At 39.1% G+C, this 26,244-nt stretch overlaps 1 protein-coding gene across 1 annotated transcript; it reads left to right on the top strand.

The window, feature by feature from the left end:
- The first annotated feature begins 4,660 nt into the window (after positions 1-4,660).
- On the top strand, positions 4,661-22,215 carry LOC103186410. Its single transcript, XM_007905420.2, has 11 exons — positions 4,661-5,620; positions 9,443-9,622; positions 11,824-11,920; positions 12,165-12,340; positions 13,699-13,936; positions 15,438-15,549; positions 16,602-16,699; positions 17,754-17,888; positions 18,254-18,416; positions 19,495-19,731; positions 20,960-22,215. Exons 1-11 carry the CDS (start codon positions 4,661-4,663, stop codon positions 21,015-21,017), a joined length of 2,454 nt encoding a protein of 817 aa, XP_007903611.2. The 3' UTR covers positions 21,018-22,215.
- The last annotated feature ends 4,029 nt before the right edge of the window (positions 22,216-26,244 follow it).

Here is a 26,244-nt window from a genome sequence, read left to right as displayed (position 1 = left end):
GCAGAAAAGTTAAGAATGATTTAGGGGTGCATTGATATGTGGTAGATATTAATTAATCTCCCACTGTTAAGCGTTCCAAGATCAATATCATTTTTAAATGTTTACTGGCACTTCTGAAATTCAGGAAAAAAAATGTTTTGTCAAGTGTTCTGGGATGCTGCCCTGTTGTTGTAGATGCAGTTTGATGTTGATAATTGTGAAACAATACATTTTTTCTTTTGGGGGGGATTAAGTATCAAGCCTCATTGCAAAAGGTTCCCTCTTCAGGACCAAGGCTATCTGTACAAGTCTGTGATTCTTTCGCCAAAGTATATATCCGCCAGTTTCTTCAGCACAAAGGAGAGACCAACTAGAAGCGTTTTAAACCTTTTTTAATCAGGCACACATCTATAGCATTTTTATACACACAACAGCAAAGCTCATTCCATGGATCTTCATCTAATGAATAATCCAGGAGCTGTTCCTAACACTAAAAGTGTCTAAATTAAGTGCTGCAAATTACTCTAGTTAATTCCCTAAAATTTTGAGGCAATGGGTTGAAAAATGGTGGGAGGTGGTGGGGCTGGGTGGGGGGGCAGTGACCAGTTGAGGTGCTAAATTATCAACTGGTTTCCAGGTGTGCTGAAAGTCAGTGTATAAAGGGTATCAAGTTAAGTAGTTAGCAAATGGGAAAATGAGGAGATTGGAGATATTTTTTTCACACACAGAGTAGCTAGGCAGAATATCCTGCCTCAACGGCGGATGAGGCAGAATCCATATTAGCTTTCAAAAGACCTTTCACATCACAAGGATGGCTGTAGCGTGAGGTACAAAAGTTGATAGATCATTGATTGACACACTTTTTGACAACAATGTGTTAATCATCACCATCATCTGAATTAACCGGTTGCAAATCACTATTTTCACCCATTTCAATTTTTTCATAACAACTAATTTGTGCTTTAGAGCAGCGGTCAAGTAGGCTTTCTCATTCAAGTGGAATCTCTGACCTAATGGCGATTCAGTATAATTTAGCAGTGTTTAATATGGTCACATCTGAAAACCTGCAGTTGTGCATTAATGCTACTTCTTATTCAAATGTAATATTAAAAGAAAGTAATGCTTTTATTTAAAAGGTTCTATATAATAACAATAATAATAATAATATGTACAATAATAATTGGTTCTATGCAAAGTGGTGATTAGTAATAACTAGTAAATAAGTTAAAACTGAACTTAATTTAAAAAAAATCAATCATTTGTAAACTGGTTTTAATGTATATTTAAAATATTCTTTAACTTAATAAACTATTATGTTATTGATTTAAATTTACTGCAGCGTCTATATTTTCTTTACTTTTTTCCCTTCCAAGCCCCCTGAGACGTTACCCACGTGAAGGACGTTATATAAATGCAAGTTGTTGTTTATACATTGTTCTTGAAGTGTGAGTGTAATTCTATATTCAAGACTGCAGATTTTTCCATGCCTGCTGTCGCTTATACTCCATCAGGCAAAACAATATACTCCCATCGATTGCAGATTCATTTCTGTTCCCAGGGACAAGTTTTGCCACCGACTTCACGTCCGCTTTTTCCCACTGCAATATCGCCTGCCCTATCTCACCCCAATACAAGCAAAACCTTCAATCATGCCATTGTCAGCTCCATATTGAATTTTTCCTTTGCTTTCCTTGACCACATCATTAACTTGACCCACTATAAGTTCCATCTTATCCAGAATATTGCCACTCGTATTCATTCCTGCACCAGGCTCCGAGAGCCACAGACTCAGGCAGCACCCGATTCCCCAAGTGGATTAGTTTCAATATCCTTAAAATACCTTTCTCTACTACAGTACTATACTGTACTCCAAGATGCTGCCCTGAACAAAGGGCACTATATAAATACAAGTTGTTGCTGTTGCCTCAGACCTGCTTCACATCCCTTCTGTCAGACCATTGGCAGGTGAGCTTCAGCCACTCTTACACCTCTTATCTCATATAATGATCAGGTTCCCTGAGGTAGCTTTTCTTCATTTGTGAGCCCAGACATTGACTGTCAATAGGCTCTTTGATCATGTGGCCCCATAGCCAAACTGAATGCTGGACTCAAGCAATGTTCTCATAGGTGGTACTTATCAACAATGACTCGATAATGACTAGGGAAGTTATAAAATACCCTTTTAAAGATAAGAAATAGATTTAATTAAAAAAAGCATTTAGCACATCATGCCTCAGATGGTGCTGGCTCATTCACTGGATAAGTTATTTTTCTATAATAATTGTTATTATTAACTACTTTAATCCCAAATCCTTGCTATTTCCCTGTATGTTTTTGCATTCTTCCTCTTAATATGTGTAGCCAATTCCCTTTTGATGTTGTTATGGTCTCAACCTCAACAGCTACTTCTGGAGCCGCCCATGTTCTGATGATCCTCTGCCCTCTGTCTGGTGAGAATTTAATCACTATTTTATATTGTGATTTGCAGTTTATTCTGAAAACAAATACAAAAAATAGTATTCCCAAAATAAATCCTTTTCCCTGTAACCCATTCATTATTACTGTTGAACATTGCTCAAAAGTATTTTAGAGTTCATAATAGAAATAAGCTTTATGTTGCATCCTATTCAGATGTAATAAGAATTGGTGATTTTTTGCCCTCTAAATTCCCATCAAAATGTCTTCCTCTGACACATTTAAATAATTTTAAAATATTGTTTGAGAAATGTAAAGTGAGCAAAAAACTTTCTGTTTCAGCAAAAGTAACCAACAAAGTGAACTGAAATAATTGAGTGCTAATCTGCAGTTTCCAGTGAATCAAATAGACAAGTCCAGGCCTGCCTCTATTTGTTCATCTATTATCCTCAGAAAGATTTGAGACTGAGAAATGCTCAGCAACAAATCGGTGCTACTGTAGCACAACCGAAGAAAAGGGAGTGAAGCACTAGCTGTGATTTGGTTGTGCTTTAGGATGTCGGAGAAGCTAAGACAACCAATTACTGCCTTAGAGCAGAGGTAGCTAGGTAACAACACAGCAAATAAAGACAAGTGTAGTTTGAGTAAACGTCAGCGACTGGCCATGAATTTCTGTCAAAGATGTATTCTAATATCAGAATAGCATTTGGAAAGTTTTGTACTTTTACATTTCAGTTCTATATGGAATAGATAAAGGCTTTGCTAAGGTAAGTTTTTTATTTTAAAGCAGAGGAGATCATTTAGACTCTAATTTGCACCTAATGAAAAAATCTGACTTGAGCTGTTTGAATAAAATATATCAACATAATAATAATCCTTCCATTTGATATAATGCCTTATTACATCTTTGAGACGTCTCAAAGGGCTTCACAGAATATATTGTAAAGTGAATTTACTTCATTTTGTGGGCGAGCCAAAAAACAAATTTAAATTAAAATATGTTGAAATAGTGCATACAAAGTAAAATTATTTTAAAATAGAGAGAAGTGATGCGCTGCTTTGTTTGGTTTTTTGCTGTTTGCAAGTTGTTGCTGTTGCCTCAGACCTAATTTATTTTAACAGGGTTTTCATTGATAGTCCACTTTCAATAAGCTGGAAATACATAGAAGTTAATAAAACATGGCTGACATGTCGGTTTGCATGTGCTGTTTCAATTCAAATATTTTTATGCTGGAAAAAGTTAAGCAGTTATGTTTGATGTGTGATTAAACTTTTTGCAGCAGAGTATTTTGAGTGTTATTCGAGTGTTATTTTGAGTGTTATTGAGTGTTCATTCGTCACATCAAGGCTCGATTATGGGAACTCCCTCTTCATCGGCCTTCCCAACTCTTCCCTTCATAAGCTGCAGATCATCCAAAACTGCAGCCCGTGTACTCTCATGCACCAGGCTCCGTAACCCCATCACTCCCACCCTCGCCCGACTCCACTGGCTCCCCAACCTCCAGAGGATCCTCGTCCTCACCTCTAAGGCCATCCACGGCCTTGCCCCCTCCGACCTCTGATCTACTGATTCCCTACCAACCTGCTCCCTTCCTCCGTTCAGCGGCTCCGGCCTGCTCCATGTCTCCCACCGGACCCGCCCTACCATCGGTGGCCGAACTTTCAGCCTCTCTGCCCCACACTCTGGAACTCCATCCCACAATCGCTTCACCTCGCTTCCTCCCTTGCCTCCTTCAAGACCCTCCTCTTCGATCGTGCCTTTGGTCTCCCTCCCACCTCTCTGCCTTCCCTCACCCCTACATCATCCCTCCCTCATGCTCAGGCCCCGACACCTGACTGTTCAGTGCTTTGGGACGTCCTCCCGACGTGAAAGGCGCTCTATAAATGTAATCTTGGTGTTGTTATTTTTCAAGATACATGTCTACATCTTTTCTAATTAAATTTCGGAATGATTCACTTGCCAGACAATGCAAACAGATACCATTTTTTTTATCCTGAGGTTAAATAATGCCTGGAACGGGTTACCAGGAAGGGTGGCTGAGGTTGGTTACTTAAAAAAAATCTTGATGTTGTGATGGGAAGATCATAGGATGGGTTTTTTGGAAGGATGTCAGGGCTGCAGACGTGTGTTTTATGTATACAAGTCAATTTTCAAATATTCATTGCTGGACTTAGACCTTTTGTTAATATTGCAGAACTAAAAGCAGAATGTTTTAAATGTTCCAGGTATGTCAACACCACATTGTGATAATAATATCTGATTACTATGGCAGTGCCACAGCAAAGCACAATTCAGCAACAACTTGCTGCTGAACAGCTTCCTGTTTCCCCAGTGTTTGGTTCCTCACATTATGAGGCTGAGCAACAGTCACTAAAAGGGACCTCAGGCAACAGTGAAAACCTCAGAAACAATATAAAATGTCAACCTGAAAAGCTCTCATCTTTTACCGGGCCTCACTGCCAGAACACTGTCAAGATGCCTGAGAAAGGGAGTGAAGCACACAAGACACACTGCAGAAAGGCATCCGCTCAGACATTTGAGTTGTGCTTTGATAATGAGGAGCACTTGAAGAATCTACAAAAGAAGCAGTGTAACCCTGAAGAAAGTCTATCTTATCCTGGCTTCCTGCAGCTTTGTCATTCATTCCATGAGAAATATTCAGTTTTCCACATCTCCAATCCCCCACAAGTTCATTCTTCAAGTATGCAATGTATAGTTGACAAAAGTCCAGATGTTACAGGCAAAAATCAACAACAAACAGCATCAGATGTAGTGGATGATGTTGTAGGAGATGAGCTTGCTGTTGAAACCTCTCCCACTTACTGCTCCAGTATTGATGCTGCAAAAAATAAAGCCTGGGTAAAGCACCTTACTTCTCTCTCACATGATTCAGGAGGTTTACCTGATATAGCCAAACACACTGGAAGCATTTCTGCTGCAACTCACTCCAGTTCGGGGAAGTCAGAATCAGATTGCGGTCCCACAGAAAGAAATGATGGTGCCATGCCTGAGTTTCAGCCAGTAACTTGCAATGTAGGGCTCAACCAGATGGTTAATAGCCAGAGTGTTGTATTCCAGTCATCAACATCTTCGTCCACTTCTTGCTCATCACTGGCAGAAGACAGAAATGTTGAGTCAGAGCAAGTAATACCCTGTATAGTCTCCAGCAATCTCTCCAGGGACAATATACCACAACCCAAATGCAACATAAGTGACAGTGTTGAGGTAGGTTAAATCCTATTCATTTATGATTCACAGTGTCCTTAATTAACTATTAAAGTAAAGCATTGTTGATTTGCAGGGATTTCAAAGCTTTATTTTTTATAATTTTCAAGATAATAATCCTTACATTTAACAGTACCTTTAACATTAAAAAATCTCAAAACACTTCACAGGGAATTGGTGACTGCGCAGCTGAACACTTAAGCCATTTTGCACAGAAAGGTCATGTGAACAGCCACAAAGTGAATGATTGATTTATCTGGGGGATTGTTGGCCAAGACATCAGCACAAACTCCCTTCTCTTTCAAATAGGGATTTTCAATATCCACTTGAACCGGTAGACAGGACTGGGGTTTAATGTCTAGCCAGAAGGACAGCAATGTAGCATGTTCCCAGTAAAGCACTGAAGTGTTACCCAGGATTATGAGCTCAAGTGACCTGAACCCACAATTCTCGAACCCAGAGATGAGAGTACTGCCAATCTTGTAAATACAACTGAAGATGTATTCAGTGCCATTCAGGCTTACAGTGAAAACCATAACACTCAATTGCAAATAAAATAAGCATAAAAGAGCCATCAGTTTTACCTAATATAATTCACAGATACTAACCTCTTCATCCTCCCCCATAAAAACAGACTAATATTTATTCTTTATGACAAAAAAGTACCATCAAAAACTCAATTCCCGAGGACCCTGACAAATAGAACAGGAGATGCAATCCGCACTATAATGGGATGAAAAGCACGACGCTTTAAAACAAAATTGATGATAATCAAATCTGTTAAGAATCATTGGAATTTTGAATTGACTGATGAATGGGATAAAATAAATCTGATGAATGGGATATTCACATAGTGGCTGTTTGTAGGACATTGCTGACACAAATGGCTGGCAAGTTTGCCTAAACAAACACCATAGGTTGCAGAAATTATCTTTGCATTTGAGGCATTTTGTCATGATGAGGAGACTATAAAGTGTCAAGTTGTTTCAAGTTTATTCTTATAGAGAAAAAGATAAATTTAGATTTAGTGGCTATGAATATTTATGAGTACAAGTTAGATTGTGACCAGGCATTCCAAGATCTGAGGTGTAATCTATTTCATAGCTCTCAGGAGAAAGAGTTAAACAACTACTGTACTATAGTGTAAAGATTCTACTGTTTACAATAGATATAATAACAATAATAATAATAATCCTTACATTTGATATAGCCCCTTAACACATCTTCGAGACGTCTCAAAGATGGTCAAATGAAGCTGAATAGTGGGTAAAGGCAGTAAGGGAGAGGAAGAATAAGAGGTAAATAAAGAAAAGAACGTCATTACTTCATTGAAAATCTATTACAAGTAGCAGCTAATTCTCTCCAAATGTATCCGAATAGGAATATTTACTATAGGAGTGAATATCATTTGCATGTGTGCGTACATACGTATTGTATATACATAAAATGCTTGTTTGCTATACTGCACTGTAATAAAATCAATCATCAACTGCAGAAATAATGAGTTATGCATTTAGTGTTGTGACATTATCCTTTAGCAAATGACAGGAACAGATGAATAGTGGAACTGGACAAACAATGAATATAGGAGAGAATAAAGAGGAGTTGTTCATCTGAAGGCTGTTAATCCAGTTGTGTAACATTGTTTCAAGTGACTAAACAAACATTGGAATCTGAAAAGATTTTATCATTCTGTTTTTCATAACTCATCTGGAAAAAATAGCAATGTGTCATTTGAGATGTATTCAGTAAACTCTTAGAACATTCAGTCAAATTACTTCTTTCAAGAGTGTCTTTCCGAGCTTCTAGTTTTATACTGTGTGTGATTTATTGTTGCGTGTGCTGATTTTAAAAGGTGGTGATTTTAAGTGAATAAGAGAACATTTAAGTCTGCTGTTGGTGGTAGTGAGGGGGATGGGTGGAGAACCTGCATTCATTGGATGGTCCTTTCTGAGTGCATCATGTCACAGTCAGTACAAACACTGGTGATTATTGCTCTTCAGTGTTTGAGCGCGGATGGTAATAAATGGAGAAACATGATTGGAAGGCAGAGAGTATTGTTGTGAGGCTTGTGAGCAAGCCTTCTCCTTATCGAGTGGCGTATGAATTCTATGCCAGTGTGACAGCCCACAATGGCAGCTGAGGCACCAGTTCTGCTTCGGTGAAAAACATCCGAGTCTACTGTTGCTAAGCGCCACTTTTAAATCGATGATATGGAGTGACGAAGAAGTTTCTTGACCGCTTAGCTTGTGAACAGAATTAGCAATGAAGGTAAATTAACTGCAGCTTCTTGCTGGATGTGAAATCAGTCTGAAATAGTCAGACTCTTTGCTCAGTAAGGTGAGGAGGGGGGAGGTGGGGGCAGGGATGGAGTCAAATTATATGTGTTTACGCATAGATTGTATGAATCCACAGATACTCTGACTCCATTCCCCCCATTCTGGTTGATTGCATTATGTGCAGTGGTTCAGTACAGGGACAGATGGGGGTTTCAGGATTACTGCAGCTACAGCAGCTTCTTTGTTATGAAAACCATGTGCCAAGTCCAGTGTTTCACTGAAAAGAAAATTCATTCTGAATCTATTGATCTATTGTACAAAATCATATGGTCTTCAGATTTGTTCTGAAGATCACCTGCAGGCAGGAAATGTTTGTGGAATAGCTTGCTGTTAAAAACCAAAACAAACCCTTCTGATTGAAGCTGCCATGTTGCCTACCAAGAAAATCAAACCTGCCTTAGTGAACGTTTTCAATTGTGTATTTTTTTTTATAAGCCATGTTCAGTTTTTTAATACAATTCAATATTTTATTTGCTCACGGAGAGGCAATGATAAATTCAGGTGATCTTGCTTGTTTATTACATGCTGTAAACTCATCACTACTGTATCCACGGCAACAATATTTTTTTAAGAAAGGACTAATGTTTTTTAAAAATTGAACAGGGTGAGAAACGCAGTATGTGCTGCAATAATTATCATTATTTCTAATCATAATATTCTGTTCCTGATGTCAGTCGGGAACTTGAGACTGGTTGAGACAGCACCCCCTCCCCTCCCCCTCCCCCCACTCCTCCTCTCTCAGCAGGATCAATATTCGACCAGCTCAAAAGGCTTTGAGTGACCAGCATTATAGATTGCTGTTCTAGCAGTTTATTGCATTGTGGCAAATATTTAATGCATTTGTTGGGATCACTATCATATCAAATACATTGTGAAATACCCAATATTTAACTCCGTTCCTTAACTATCACTGACTCCTAAACACTCTGATTCCTGCCCTTCCTGGGTTGCTCCTTTTCAAATATGTAAAGAATTAGCACCATCTTTGATGATAATAATATAATAATCCTTGTATTTGATATAGTCCCTTATCACGTTATTGAGACATCTCAAAGCACTTCACAATGTAAAGTGGATTGAGTGTATATTTTGCGGGTGAAACACAGCAGCCAATTGCACACAGCAGTGTCCCACAAACAGTCATAGATTGAAGTGACCAATTTATTTATTTTTTTTAAAAAGAAATTATTACCCCCGGAAAAGCGATCTGCCAAACGATTAACAACCGGATTCCTACTTACTGGTAAACAGTGGCGTGTGGAGTTAGGAAACTTGTCCAACATTTCATCCTGCCAGGAATCGAACTCAGGTCTCTCGCTTGCAAGGCAAGTGCTCTAACCACTGAGCCACAAGAATCCACTTGATTCGTTATGCTGAGACTGCCGGGGAGATGATGGAGTGATCCAATATGAAATACTGCATATTTCACCCCTTAATCTATTGTACTGATCATAATTGGGTTTACATCCCTTCCTTATTTCAGGGCACAGAAGGGACTGTCAGTCAAGATGTGAATGTGGCTGCCCTAAGTGCTCTTCTGGCTACGAAAGATGAGGATCTCAAGGAGTTCGACAAAGATATGAAGAACCTTCAGCTGATCAACAAGCAACTTTTGGAAGAAAAGTCCATACTCGTGTTAGAAAATCAATGGCTTCAAAAAGAGGTTTATTTTCAGTCATGAATTTCCATTTCTGTTTCTCAATTCTAATTCTGGTATTGTTTAGGGTCAAAATTGTCATTTCTAAATACACTCTAATCCTCATTTAAGAAACAGGTCAAAAGTTATTTTCAAATACCCCTCAACTTCTAAATAATAATAATAATACCCAAAGCCAATCCTGAAAATACTTGGAACTGGCATCTTGGATTCACTCTCAGTGGGGTCACTATTTTCAAAGAGGAAGTAACTTTTCAGGTTCCACTTTACGCGATACTGAAAAACATCTCAAGAGCAAAACCTCTGATCTAATTGTTGCTCACAATTTGTAAATGCCACGTTTTTAACCTCACACTGTTTGTTTAAGTGGCTATAAAATTCCTGCTTTCTACCCATTCTGCTAAACCAACCAACAACAACAAAATTACATTTATAGAGTGGAGGATGTCTCAAGGCATTGACGTGTCAAAGCTACTCAGTGTCAAAGTGGCTTCACTTAGAGGACAACTGATGTCAACTGCAGTTGCTATCTGGAAACATGAACCGTCTTCAAAATTGGACCTGCAAAAAAAACCAAACTGCTAAGTCGAAATGCGTCTCTAATTAAATGTGGTAATTTGCTGTGGGGTGAGGGTGTGGCAGGTAGAACTGTGGGATAGTCCGGGCGCTCAATGGTCTCAAGTCCCACTCCATGTTAAATTTGCATAAAATCAAGGGTTACTGACCAATTTTCGCACACCTTAGTGGGATATGTGTGTATGGCAACCAGGTGGAGAGAGGTGAGGTGAGAATGCCCTGGCTTGCTGAGACTCACTGCCAAGACTCATACAGGAACAATGTGTCCTGTGATACTGGAGAACCGCACCCCAGCAAGAAGAGGTCAGTCGAGGTATTTACCAATTAAGAAGATTAATTTGACACAAATTTCTTTTGAAAAGTGATTTTGAAAAAAAAAGGCTACAGCCAGGTACGTTTCTGTAAAATCATTCTGTGAATGGCAAAAAAAAGAAAAGCGATAAACTGCAGGGGCCAAGACAGGCTGTTCTTAACACGACTGGAATTCCTCAGATATGTGTGCTATAGAACTGAAAAAACATTACCATTTATAATCACTGCCCTCATCTGCGTGAGTGTTTGGAAACAACTCCCAGAATATTGTGTTCCAGCATAAACTGTAGAGTTAATTGCCTGTTCCATGCCAGCAACAAAGCCTTAACGTACAACACATGAGTTGTGTGTGCTGTATTTTCAACACTAAGGAGCTACATACATCAGTGCCTCGGAGATAAAGCAGTAATGTTTGAAGTGGTATCACTGTTTGCCCTGGTTTATGAATAGAAATAGAAACAAAGGCACTTCAGAGTAGCATATTGCAGATACATTTGTTTGCTGCTCGGGCACTTTACTTTTTCTTATAAAAGTTAGCAAAGCTTCCCAATACCTTTTAAATCTTCTGCTTACTAATGAGAACAAATGCACAAACAACTTGTAGCCTTAGAGTAAACTGCTATCAAGCAGTATTTTAAGGCAAGTTTATTTATACATAACTAAGGGGGTCGATGTTGGACACAAATGATCCAGTTTCTCTAATTTTGATATGACAGAATCCCTCCAGAATACAACCAAGCAAATTCTGTATAAAACAGTGGGATTCAGTGGCTTTATAATCATAATAATCATTGCATTTGATAGAGAGCTTTATCACTTCTTCGAGACGTCTCAAAGCGTTTCAAGGAATGTACTGTAAAGTGAATTGACTGTATATTTTGTGGGCGAAGTGTGGGGCAGAGATTGTTTCCAACAATCTCATTCCTGTAAGCCCATTTAGACCGGAGGTGGACTTTCAAGTACTTCCAGTTCTGTTTTCAGACAGATTAGCATTCAATTGAGTGTGGTCTTTCTCTTAGCAGCAGGCTAACAGTATGATGGAATGAAAGCTTTAAAATACAGTATCTTGGCAGAGATCATTCAGTGAGCACAATCAGGCAAGTGGCATGGCACTTGTTTCTTGCAAATCAATTCATTCTTTCTGCTGGCACTGTCTGAGCTCAGTATCTTTCTCCTCAATCCATCCTCAGTGTATTCTGTCAATTATGTTCAATACTGTGATGCTTGAATACTTATTATTGAGATATGTGAAGTTGTTGAAGATAATGAATAAAGTATAGGAAAGATTTGAATGAGATTTTACTGATCTGTCTGTTTAGACAAAAAAAGCTCAAGAAGAAAAAGTGAAGGATGAGAGTGGCGCAGAGCACTTTGCCTTTAACCCAAATACTCCAACTGTGCTACAGCGACAAATAGGTAAAACATCCTTCCATTTCCAGTTTGTTTGTATTATAAAACAATATCTGGTACTTTACAGCACTTATTAACTGCACGCTGTAATTTGCTAACAACAGATAATCTGATTAAAAACTGAGGATTTGAGCGCACGTGTTTCTTTCCACAGAATTAGCTTTGATTATCCTGTCCCATTAGACAGAATAGAAAAAGAATATTTGGTTTGGACTGTGTTGATGTGTAAAACAACATGTTTATTTTTCAGAGGATTTAAAAAGTCACATTAGAGATCTGCAGGAGGCCAATGAAACTGTTGTCAATGAACTCTCCAAGGCAGATGAAGAAATCTCTCAGCTGAGAGGTGAGGTAGTCAGATTGAGAGTTGAATATACAGATGAGCTGCGGGATGCCAGGCAAGAGAGGGATTACTTCAAAGATAAGGTACTCACTCACCTGAATAAACCTTGCTGCCAGTTTAAAAAATTAATTGCTGAAGAGATAACCACCTGTCGTAAAAGGATAACCGCAGGAGCTGTTGTAACTTTGTTAAACTCACATTGAGATTCACTTCCTACTTCCTACTTAAGACTTTAAGAGGGAAAATATGCACGTTTAGTAATTCTTTTAGAAACTTGTGTTTTAACTGCCCTTTCAGTGAGTAGTTCAACTTTCTTACCTTCACCATTGTATTTAGTGGAAGTGATGTATTTACTGCAGGAACAGATTTGATTTCATACTTGAATTTCCCCAGTTCAGAAAACAGATTTTTCTTGGCTTTGGCAAACACGTACAAATGTTCGTCCCTTGCTTTTGTATGTCAGTTTCACTCGCTGCTCATGTATGTGGGTCTTAGATCTAGTTAACAGACAAAAGAACTACTGTGTGTTAATAATAAAATGTCTACGAAGACTACAAGCTGCTTTTATAACAAGTACATTTTTCAAACATCCCCAGTTCCCCAGTGATTTTTGCTTCCCGTTCATGCATAAAATCTGGACATATTTTATTGTACCATCCAGTGTCTGTTTCATTTCATTGAATTGAGGATGTGATCAAAAGAAGTAGGCAGAAGTGAGAACTCCACTGATTTACAGTGTACTCTGTAGGAGTTGTGTGTTACACAGAGATTGTGTTAGGGTTTTAAAAATGCATACCACATACGTACTGGTATCCAAAGTACTGGTATACAAATGATCATGCATAACCTGGACCAATTACCTGGCATGTTTCATTTCAGTCTGACTCAGTGGTAGCCTCTGAGTCAAAGGGTGGTGGATTCAAGCCGCACATCTGGACTTGAACTCACATTGTCTAAGTTGACACTCTAATGTTGTATTGTTGAATGTGCCGTCCCATTCACCTTAAAGATCCCAAGGCACTATTTGAAAAGAGAAGAGCTAGTATCCTGGTAGCTTGGCCAACAATCCCCCGAATATCATTCACCTAATCGCTGTTTGTTGCTGTTTGCAAATTGACTGCTGCGTTTGGCCAAAATACACACACTCTACTTCACAGTAAATCCTGTGAAATGCTTTGGGATGTCCTCCTGATGTAAAAAACGCCATACCAAATGAAAGTATTATTTTATTATTATTTCAGTTCAATCCCCAAGATTTATCAATCAGATATGCAAGAAAACAAAGAACTTTGTACCAGAATTTGCATATGGTGTACCAATTTTTCAATACAGGCAGATTTTTTTGCGTAATATCTGCACAATTTTACATCTAACTTGATCTCTGTTACATCAATCAGTATGCCTGCATGGAAACTAATATGAACTGATTCAACATCCTCAGATTTATCGGCTGCATTCTGATCCACCCCAGCTTACAGGGAAAGACAATACTTCAGATTTACTGGAAGAAATACAACATTTAAGGATTGAGTCCAGGAAACTCAGAAAAAACAACCATCAACTTGATGAGGAAAACCATCAAATGAAAGAAGAATTGTGGGATCTCAGGCAGCACCAAGAATGGTTCTTCAGTGGAAATCTCAAAGAGAAGAAGCGAAATTTGGAAATTACCAAAAAGGGTAGGATATTATAAAGTAACAATTTCAGAAACATAGCGCAATCCTGATACATAATAATAATCCTTGCATTTGATATAGCGCCTTATCACGTCATTTAGACCCTCCAAGTGCTTCACAGGATATATTGTCGTGGATTGACTGTACATTTTGTGGATGAACACGGTAGCCAGTTGTGCACAACAATGTCCCACAAATAGCAATGTAATGATTGACCAATTTTATTTAAAGGGGATTTATTGGCCAGGATAGGATAGACCAAAATAAGATTGGCAGCAGCATTATATTGACTGTGTAAAATTCAACAAAGAGCCCTTTGAAGGAAGGGAAGGAAGGAATAAATATTGGGTGATATCTGTCACTTTCCTTAACCCACTCTTTGTGTTAATTGGTGCCAGTCTATAAAATATAAAATGATAGAAAAATTTGTGATTAAAAGTTGATGTTATTGCTGGAGATTAAAAATGTATGCATGTAAACAGACCTTCTGAGGTCTCTACTTGTTCACAACTTGTACATTCCTGTGATCCTCCGGCATAATTAGAAGCCAATCAGTTTATCTATATATATCAATGGATAGATGTGTGACTCCCTGCCCCAACCCTCTTTCACACTTTCATCCAGACCTCTACTGCTGGTTAATATCAGACATATTTTCTTAAGAATATAATCTATAATTAAGCTTGCCAGTTTCCTATTTTAAATCAGTATTTGGCTTTTTTCCCAATGTTCCAAATTGAAGAAACTGGGTTCCTGTCATCAAATTTTTAAAAAAATATATTGTTCAGCATTTGAACCCCAAAAGTGGCTAACTGTGCATCATAAGATTGCCACAGATGTCACTTCCTGCGCACTACACATGGTCACTATCACTATGTGGGCTTTGGTGTAATTGAAACGATCACTAAATATTAAAAAAAACTGAAAATAATAAAGGTAAAATAAATGTCAATATTATTCATCAAAAATTTAAACTAATAAAAATAAAAGGAAATTTTTTTAATATAATATATATGCCTCAAGTGTGGTATTGAAGCTGGATTAATGGAATAATTCAAAAATGAACTGGACAAACAACAGCAGTAACAGATTAAATGATACGGGAGGGAGAGAAATAGAGTTGTAACATTAAATTAATAAAATTAATTTGTGCTGAAGTGCTGAAAAATTCTGTTTCTATCAGACATAATAAAAGGTAGCCGAAAAGTCTGGTTGAACACTGTGTAGCAATGAAAACTTCTTCCGGATTCATTTTTAGCCCTCTCCTATAATAGTATCAGCCAGTCAAAGATTGTGGAGTCCATAGTCTAAAGTCTCTTTTTATTGATATACTTCTTTGGATATTTTAACACAAATTTCACAATAGTCATAACCCTTCTCAAGCCATTAACAAATAGGAATTTTGAATCACTGAAAGAGAGTTCAGTGGCCTCTCATTCCTTTGCCTTTTTTACTGGTATATTAACTCTTTGGCTTGTAACATGGATGTCATTTGATTATTCAGGTGGTGTTGTAAGCCTAGCACGGAAGGTACCACTGTGTAAAAGACAAGTTGTCGTGCTGAAAAAAGAGGCTTTGCAAGAGTTGAAGTGCATCGCCCCTTCCTCACAGTGCAGGTAAAAGCAGTGTTCAAAAGAGAGAAGTGTTCACTTATATCATAAGAACAAACTGACAGTTTTGGTTTACTAATTTAAAAATATCTTAAAAAAAATTCAGACATTTTTACTTTCACTGATTCTTATAAGCAGGTGTGTTTAAAAAAGTGAGGTACTTTTTGACTTCTGAATCAAATTGAATAAAATCTGAAATAAAAAAAAGTCGCTGGGAACGCTCAGCAGGTCAGACAGCATCTATGGAGAGAGGAAAGTGAGTTAAAGTTTCAGGTCGATGACCTTTCATCAGAACTCTGAATCACTGAAAGATCAACGACCTGAAACGTTAACTCACTTTCCTCTCTCCATAGATGGTGCCTGACTTGCTGCGTGTTCCCAGCGACTTCTGTGTTTATTTCAGATTTCCAGAATCCGCAATATTTTGCCTTTTTTTAATAAAAACTAATGCGTTCATCATAGCCTCATGAAGATGGGGTGAGCTTTCGGCAATATCAGACTTATAATAAATCTCAACCTCATTGATCAGTTTCTCATACGTAAGGTGTAAAAAAATCACGGCCTGGAAACTGCAATTTTTTTGCAATTTTTAATGACTGCAGTGAGTACGAGCTCCCATTGCACAATTCACCTGTCAATCTATCTATCCCTGAGCTCTTATTAGGCTATCCACTGTCCATTAATCCACCCTACACTCATTGGACTATCCTACTGACAGCCTGGGTTGTGATTTCCGATGTGAAAGTCACAATACTACATGTAAGGATTATTTATTATTAAGTGGTACTTGATTGTCAGATACAAAACTTCAGCTACAAAATAAAATGGGACCCAGTCCAGCTGGCAGTATACATTTGAAAGTAGTGAGAAGGATAAGTGAATGTTTCTGGGGATATTAGGTCAATTGTCCTATCTCATGAGCTATGCTAGGTTATTGCAACGTTAAGTTCGAGCAGAATTGTATTCCATTCTCTTGTGCGGAAAGTAATGAGGATGAGTAGTTCTTTCATTCACCGGCACATTTACTCAAATTATCTTCTTTCTAAATCCTTGGACAGATTTGAATTTGCCAAATTAGAAGAGAAAAATGGTCGACTTAAATCAAACCGGGAAGTAACCAGTGCGCCTTTTGACCAGACGTTCCAAACATGGGATGGTAAATAATTTTTCATTAAAAAAACTATTTCTACCACATGAGGGCAAAAGTAAAAGCAAGTGGAAAATACATATATTCAATAAATATATTTCAACCTTTATTTCAAATGTGAAAATGTACCTTTGGCCTACTACCTCCAGGGTGGAGAGTGATGCTGCCTTATACCGCTGGGAGCAATGCGGATCAGCAATTCTGTTTTCAATTCTCGAATTCAAGATCCTCATCCTCACCTCCTTCAAGGCCGGTCTCAAGACCTTTCTCTTCAACCGTGCCTTCAGCTCCCCTCTCAACTCTCTACCCCCTCCTCGCTCCCTCCCTTCCCTCCCCTCACCCTGACCATTTCCCCCCTGCTCGGGTCCTGACCCAACTGTCCTCCCGACGTGAAAGGAGCTCTATAAATGAAATCTTGTTGTTTTTTCCTGCCTTCTGTACATCGCTTTGAATTGGGTCTAATAAACAAATATTCCTTTTGGCATTCTGTGCATGAATGTAATTTTGCTGTTTAATGGGATCAATCAACAGTCTGTTGGATGGCCCAATAGCCTCTGAATAAAGAACAGCAAACCCAATGTTGTTTATACCACGTGGGTGAAAAATCACATTACTTCAAATCTACCCATTTCAATAGATGGAAGGAATAAATTGTGTTAGGATTAATCTGGTAATAAATAACCTGCCACTCAACTGGACTTTGTGTCAAACCCCAAATCAAAAATTATATGAATTTCAGGATAGGCTGAAACAGTGAAGTTATCCGCTCTATTTGGAATTAGCTCTGAGTAACTATTTGTTCCCTCCATCAAAGAAATGCAAACTTATGTTCAATATTTGAACTACTGTTTTGGTGTGATTAGGAAAGAGCTTTTTTTCAAATTAACCCTAGTGTACTTGATTCTGTTCAGTAAAATTCATTATTTTCTCAAACCAAAGATAGGTTTGTTGGTCCCTTCTTTGAACGCTTTCACAGTCTGATACAAATTGATTTTTTTAAAATTTCCAAACTATTGTGCGAATTGGTACAGTCATTTAACACATCTCCATTGCTGTCCCTTAGACAAAGACGAGGAAAGAGCTGAAAACTGTCTCTCTCCCATTTCATTGGACAGTGACAACACAGAAGCTCTTATTGCATCGTGCAACAATGGGATCTTCATTCAGGCTTCCAACTCAAAAATCAATAACATTAAAGGTAATTCCTAGAGTGTGACCTTTCATGAGGAACAACAGCTTGGTTCTGACCTGTCATGGTCAAATCTCTGGACTGACAAGTTGATTTCTCTTCACTGTTAAGTAAATGTCAGCCTGGTTCAATTGGTAGCACTCTTGCTTCTGAATCGTAGCCTATGGGTTGTCAAGCCCCACATTGGGTCTTTAAGATGATAGTCTACGCTGACAATCCATTGCAGTGGTGGGGAAGTGCTGGAATGCTAGAGGTGCTGTTTTGGATGTGATATAAAACTGAGGACCCATCTGCTCAGCCGCTAATCATAGTTAAAAGCAAGAGTTTTTTTTTAAAAAAAGTGCTGGATTTAACCTTTCCTTTTTTCCTTTGAGATCATCTCTTAGACCTGGATGGCCTGAGTGATGAGGATATGCCCTCTTTAAGGGAGATCAACGGTGACTCCTTAAAACATTGTTCCAGGTCAACTCCCAGAAAATCCTCATCTTCACAGGCAGCAGTTTGGAGAACCTTTAACAGAAATAACCATCCCATGAGGTTTGTGAGCTATAGCTCCGGGCAACGGAATCTGAACAATAAATGCAATAAGCAGTACTTTAGTACGGTTGTGTTTCTCCCTGCAGGGAGCACCAGATTACAGTCTCACCTCTAATGCAGGACAGGCTCTCAATTAATACCTGTGCAATTTCAAATCAAGAATTTAAATGTTTGTTTTATCTGACCTCAAATATAGTTCTATACCACAGCTTTCTGTTTGCAGCCTGTTGATTGAGCGTTGGCTTGCAAGACACTGCCTGAGTCTTGTAGCTCAGTGGTTAGAGCACTCGCCTTGCAAGCGAGAGACCTGGATTTGATTTCTGGCAGGGTGAAACCCTGGGCAAGATTCCTTACTCCACACTCCTGATAATAATCCTTCAAGAAAATAAAAAGAATAATAAATTGGTTACGTCAATCCATGACTGTTTGTGGGACACTGCTGTGCTCAATTGGCTGCCGCGTTTCGCCCACAAAATACAGTCAATTCACTTCACAGTATATTCTGTGAAGATGTGAAATGCGCTATATCAAATGCAAGGATTATTATTATTTATTATTGAAAGTTGAGTGAAGACAGTATCCCGTTAACCAGTAGAGCAATGTCACAATCCAGAAGTACAATACAGATAGAGGGCAGCTTGTGGCTGTCAAATAACAAGTTGCGTTTGTATAGGGCCTTTCACATAGTGAGGACACCCCAAGGAGCTGGACAGTCAGGGATTTGGACCCGAACTGGAAGTTGGGATCTGGTGGGGTGAAGGACAGGGGTAGGAGAGTGGCCTATATAAATTGCATTTATATAGCGCCTTTCACGCCACCAGTATTATGAGCGAAATTTAAGGATGAGTTTACTAATGGGAGGAAGCGAATTACAAGTATTTAATGATATGTGATGAAAATATCCTCTGTTCTACCCCAGCATTGTTGCTTTTCCTGGGTCTTCCATGTACCTGTGGGGATGGCACAGTATTCTAAGCACATTTAGTGAATGAAGTGACTTGAGTATTGCAGGTTTATCACATATTCTTGGAGCGTTTAACTGCAGTGAGCTACAAAAGATTTATTCCTCTTTAAATAGACCTGCACTTTGTAAAGCAGTGCTGCCACAACGCCCATTCGCACCGAGGAGTGTTGCAGATCTGAAAATAGGGCATGTTGTGAAGTTCTCCCGGCCGGCAGGAAAAATCAGCAAAGGAGCAGTTAAATACCTGGGTCCCCTACCAGGCCGACATGAAGTGTACCTGGGTGTAGAACTGGAAGGCAATGAAGTGGGGAAGCATGATGGGATATTCGAAGGTGTTCGTTATTTCATTTGGTAAGTTTATACACCTTTGATTATCAGATCTGCAGTGAAACCTAATCAAATGTCTGGACTTGTGAACAGCAGAGTTAGCAAAGTACTGGAAGCCTTAAAATTGTAACTCATCAGCACAACATTGTACATTATGGTTCTATTTATGGACTTAGTCACAAGCCTCATCATCAAAGGGATATTGTGCAGCGCTCAATTGTTCATGGTGGTTCATAACAGTTTCTCCTTCCACTCTTCGTTCCATGCAAGTGATTTATGTGAACGATTAACGAACAGCATTTCTACAGTAACAATTGAGCCAATTTTCCACAAGATATTTTCAGTATCCACAATTAGGAATATTACCTCCTTGTCAGTCCTTAGACATCTCCCAATCAACACTGCTTGCAAACACAGCCACTGTGTAATTCATTACCAGTTAAACACAGACACAAGGGAACAACAGTTCACCAATACTCACTCTGAGGCTTGGGGCGACAGCTGCTGGAAGGGGTTACCTGGAGTCTGAGTTTGTGAACACACGTTCATACATCCAGAGCCTGCAATCCACTTTGATTGGCCTGCAGTGAGGTGAGCAGCTGCTTAAACTCCACACCTCCAATTGGTGGAGCCATCACTCATTGGGAAGGAATGTGTGTCCGAGCTCAAGACAGGAAGATGGTGGAAATGCTCTCATACATTTCATAATGAGATGCGTTGTCCACCGGGAAGCTCGGTTCCTGATCCAGGCGGTCCCGCAATATTCCTGGGCACTGCTGATGAGAGCACAGCCAGCCTGGCTCATCGACAGGACCTGGAAGGGCAGACCAGTCATTGGGGACAGGGAGTCAGCTCCTCTTAATCCTGCAACCAAAGCCCAAACGGATAGGTGGCCCTAGCTGGACAAGCAATGATAAAAGCTTGCTGGACAAGAATATGAATGGCAAGCAATGCGGATTTAGCTGGTTAGACTCCATGAAACATAACTAAATGCACCACAAGTGAAACTAAATTTAACGCAATATGATCCAAATAAGTGGTTTGATGTATACAATAATCATACCCATGGTGGAAATGTTAGTTACCAAATTAAATAACATTAAACAAACAAAATGGGTTAAATGAACTGGATATAAGGTCATGACTCATGAGTTGGTAATTGTTATTTAAGTGATGGTAGACATCCATACATTTCTAATGAAAGCTATGTATTACAGCTTAAGACAACTTATTTATTTTGTTCTTTCCTCAGCAAAACAAACAAAGGAGTATTTGTAAACTTCAGTAAGGTTATCATGGCCTGGGAATAGAGGTGTATGGTTACCGCTTCTGATGTGCAGTCCTCCAAACCCACACTGACAGAAATGGCTTCAATTCAACATACTGAGTATGACAAAATTTTTCAACTTTGACGTCCCAGAATTTTTTTTTACCTCATTTTGTACTCCAGGATTTTATCAAAACTATTGTGGAAAATCTGTTTCTCAATGATTTTAACTTTGGACCAAGTGAAATATTTCTCCAGTTGTATAGCTCAACTAATTTGATTATAGGCTGAGTCCTGTAAACATACAGTACTGAGTGATTTGGAATGCTACTTGTTGGCTGAAATTGAACAATACTTTATTTTGCAATCTGAGAAAGGTTTGAATATTGTTCAAAAATTTGTGCAAAAGAATAGCACGATAAATTGAATTGCTGCTCTCTCGGATACGATTTACAAGCAATATGGTAACCACAAGTATTCGTTCAGACTACACACAAGCAATTTTGGAATGGAAAGATTTACAATATGCTTCAAAGAGTCATTTTTAAACTTTGCCTCCCCAATCCACCATTAAATGAATTGTGGCAGTGTGACAATAAAAGAAGTAAATCTTTATATATTACATATCATCTGACCCTTACCCAATTATTATCGTAATAATCAGTAGACTTTATTCATAGCAAGTTCCTATTTATTAGATAGTTCAGTAAATGGCCTTGTAAATGTTGCTGGTATTGTTGTATCGTCATTTCCACCAAACATCTCCTATACTTTAATTAAATGATTCCTTACCTAAATAAGGCTGTGTAACATTACTTATGTTTAAAATTCAACTTAATTTATTGATTTATTTATAGATATCAAAAAGGGCAATTCAATGTGATTACACTTTTGTTTAACACCAAGACCCTGGGTGAAGCAGAATACTTTAAATAGCACATAAACTGAGGGAATTTTCTTGGAGGAATATTGAACAAAAAGGTTACCCTCTTAACCTTTGAATTAATGACATGGGAATTTTTCAGTCAACAGTTTAGGCAGAAAGCATCACAATTTAACATTTCTCTTAAAAGTTCAGTAAGCCTTTAACTCTGCATAGAAATGTTGGATTGATTTTCTCACATGAGTCCCATCTAGCCAAGGAATGGTCGTCCTTTCCATTGTACAAAATGTAGAAAATGTCTTGCAATACTGTTTTTTTTAAAAAAACATGATATAATGCAGCATTAAAAAATGGTTAATCTGTTAGATGGTTTGTGTCTGTAATATTTAGAATTTGTTTGGACTTTATATTTTTCATTCTAGTTAGAATATATTTTTCGATTTCCTTTTGTAGTTAGCATGTAGATATTTGTTCAATATCTTACATTTATTCTGCCCCCTATTAAATAGTACAGTGAGAAAGTGAGATAAAGTAAGCTACAAAACAAAAAAAGTGTTGATACAGTGCAAAAATCTGCTTTAGACAGAAGGAAGAGATTTTATTTCTCCTCGTCTATAAGTCCTATAAGACCTTTATCTTAAAGCAATCTTTGATGCTAGAATTCATCCAGCAATACTGTAGCAGTCTAGTTTTGACCTGGGCACATTTTTAAAAAGATGTATCACCAAAAACTAAGAGCATTGTTTCTCAACTGCAATGAATACTTATTTTTAAATGAAATTTATTTGAAATCCTCAAATGCAAGGTTTGTTTTTTTAACAGTGGATGAGCCTAATGGAGAAATCGCACAATTCATCACAAGACAAATTATTTCATAAACTATTCTATGTGTTAACATTGCTGTGATTTTTTTTACTATTTGGATTTATTTCAGACTTCATCTATAAGTGTATGTACATTGTGTATTTGCTGTGATAAATGTTTATAATAATAATCCTTGCATTTGATATAGTGACTTATCATGTCTTCGAGATGTCTCAAAGTGCTTCACAGAATATACTGTTTTCCCTACAAAATATAGTCAATTCAAACGTGGCAGCAGTAAGCAGTATCACAAAAATAATCGTGGATTGAACTGACCAATTAATTATCAATTTTTTTAAAGGAATTATTACCCCCAGAAAAGCGATCTACCAATCAACTAACAACTGGGTTCCTACTTATATAAACAATGAACAAATGGCTTGCTGCTAATAGATTCTGTTCAAGCATTTTTAAAAGAAAGTCCATTAAGGGCTACATTTAAACACAATTAAAAACTTTTGGGGGGTCAGCTGGGCATCTGCCACTTATGGAAACCCACACCTTACAAGAAACTATACATTGCATTACATTTTTAATGCTCGGTGAATAGTGCCTGCAGAATTCATGAAAAATACAACAACTTGCATGTATATATATATATAGTGCCCTTATATATATATAGTATAGATATATATATATATATATAGTGCCCTTCACTCGGGGTAGCATCTCCAAGTGCTTAACAGTGACAGAACTATTATGAGAGCTTGATAAATTTTTGGTAGGTCAGGGTTTTAAGGGATATGGGGAGAAAGTGGGAAATTGGAATTGAAAGCATTAGTTGAGCTACAGATCAAGCATGATCTAATTAAATGACGGAACAGGCTCGAAGGGCTGAACAGCCTCCTTCTGTTCCTATGTTCCTATGTTGAGCCTCAGAGTGGGGCGAGGTGACCGTAGGCACATTCAAAGAATAAGGTGTGATTTGAAGGCAGTTAAGGGGGCAAGGCAAAGGGACTGAGGCAGAGAGTTCATAGCTTTGGAACGTAGTGGCTCAAATTACAGCCGCCAATGGTGGAGCAGAGGGGATCAGGGACATGCCGGAGCCGGACCCAGCTGAATGAAGGCGGCAGGTAGTGGGATGTACTCTTCTCCACAACTCCCTCTGCCTCCTTGTCCTCCTCGACCTCTCTGCTGCCTTTGACACTGTCAACCACTCTATCCTCCTGCACCGCCTCTCCTCTCGGCTCAATCTTCATGGACCTACCTGCCCTTGCCTGGTTCGAATCCTGCCTCTCCCACTGTCTCCAGTTTGTCATCACTAACAGCTTCTCCTCCAGCCCCCGCACCGTCATGTGTGGCATCCATCAGGGCTCTGTCCTTGGCCTCTCTTTTTCAATATCTATATGGTCCCCCTTGGTGACAACATCCGCAGACATGGGTCAACTCTACCTCTCTGCCTCCACCCTCGATTCCAGGACCACTACTGTCCTGATTGAATGTCTGTCAGACATCAAGTCCTGGATGAGAGCTAACGTCCTGCAGTTGAATGTCACCAAGACCGAGGCTCTCCTGCTTGGCTCCCATCAGTGCCTCCATATCTCGGGCCCTGACAGCATCTCCCTCCATGGATCCCACTGTACATCTTACGGAGTCAATATGGAACCTTGGTGTCCTGTTCGACCCTCAACTGTCCCTTATACCCCACATCTATGCAATTACCTGCTCTGCCTTCCCCCACCACCACAATATCCTTCGGCTCCACCACCATCTTGCACCACAGACGCCAAAACCCTCATAATAATAATAATAATCCTTGCATTTGATATAGCGCTTTTCACGTCGGGAGGACGTCCCAAAGCGCTTCACAGATCACACTGTAAAGTGAATGACTGTATACTTGTGGGCGAACGCGGCAGCCAATTGCGCACAGCAATGTCCCACAAACAGTCGTAGATTGAAAATGACCGATTTATTATTGTTTTTTTTTGGAGGGATTATTATTAGGCGTGTGGAGTAAGGAAACTTGCCCAAGGTTTCGCCCTGCCTGGAATTGAACTCAGATCTCTCGCTTGCAAAGCGAGTGTTCTAACCACTGAGCTACAGGACTCATACATGCATTTATAACATCCAGGCTCAACTACGCAAACTCCCTGCTTGTCGGCCTCCCCAACTTCTCCCTCCACAGGCTGCAGATCATCCAGAATTCTGCAGCTCATATCCTCTCCCGCACCAAGCTCCATGACCCTATCACCCCCATCCTCACCCGACTCCACTAGCTTCCCATCACACAGAGGATACAGTTCAAGATCCTGGTCCTCACTTTCAGGAGCGTTGCTCTCCCCTACCTCTGCGACCTCCTAACCCCCTACCAACCTGCCCGCTCGCTCCATTCAGCGGGGTCTGGCTTGCTTCACGTTCCCCGTCTCATCCACCCCACTATTAGCAGGTGGGCCTTCTGTCACTCTGCCCCCACCCTCTGGAACTCCATCCCTCATTGCCTCTGCCTCGCCCCCTCCCTTGTCTCCTTCAAGACCCATCTCAAGACCAGCCTCTCTGACCGTGCCTTCAGTTTGCAGGTTTTGAAAAGATCCTGATTGAATCAAACTCATTATATTTAAGGAATTACCCATTAAATGATATGCTCTTTTTACATTTCACCTGGACATTTGCAGCGAAATAGAAAAAAAACTTCCAAAGTGAACTAACTGTACTCTACTTTTGAGAGCATTAAACAGCACCATCTAGTGTATGTGGAATATTTAGCATGATTTTGATCAGCTAACCACCAGACTGGGCTAAACATTTGTGGACTGCAGCGCAAAGCATTTATTGTAGCAGCTGTACTCTCTTGTCCTAGCCTAAAGCTGGCAGTAGAGAATTGACACTGCTCCCCTGTAAAAAAAACCTTTGTTGGATATGAGCCTCCCAACTTTCCATTGAAAATGAATGCATTTTCTTTGCAACATGATGAGAGTAAGATTACCACCCAGCTGGTTTATAATCTGTATAGCTGTTTTTTTTCTCTTCCCTCTCAATCCCTTCTGAAGATCCACATTAATGTATTTGCCCAACCTCACTCGGTTAATCAGCAAATCACTGCTCAGCTCAAGGCAAGAGTGGTAAGAGAAGAGAAAACTGTATACAGGAGGTAAAGGAAAGAGGGTTTGATAATAATGAGCAAATTGTGAATGTGGGGGTGCACGTAATAGCACATCTCAACTGCAATTGCTAGGTTTGCATTCCAAAGCACTGCATTGCTGCCAGGTACCAGGCAGTACGGCAGTACCAAGAAGTACTTTTTTTTACATTAAAGGTAATTAGCAGCTGGTATCAGTTACTCGGATGAGTGGTAGAGGCCAAAACTGGAAAATGAAAGAAAGCTTTTCCATTTATAAGCAGATTAGGCTGTCATGTGGATTGCTTCAGTGCGGATTTGGTGCCATGATTTCTATATTTCTAATCTGTATGTTTAGATTTTGGATTTCTGCAATTCTAATCAGTATGCTCGAAACACTATGAAGCAAATTTCAACTACATCCTTCTGGATCTAACCACTGTTATTCAGACAGATTACACACTT

This window comes from Callorhinchus milii, unplaced genomic scaffold (genome assembly GCF_018977255.1).
Source record: "Callorhinchus milii isolate IMCB2004 unplaced genomic scaffold, IMCB_Cmil_1.0 Scaffold4, whole genome shotgun sequence".
In the NCBI taxonomy this organism is placed as follows: domain Eukaryota; kingdom Metazoa; phylum Chordata; class Chondrichthyes; order Chimaeriformes; family Callorhinchidae; genus Callorhinchus; species Callorhinchus milii.
Note: the sequence above shows the minus strand (reverse complement) of the source record. Positions and strands in the feature narration are given on the sequence as shown.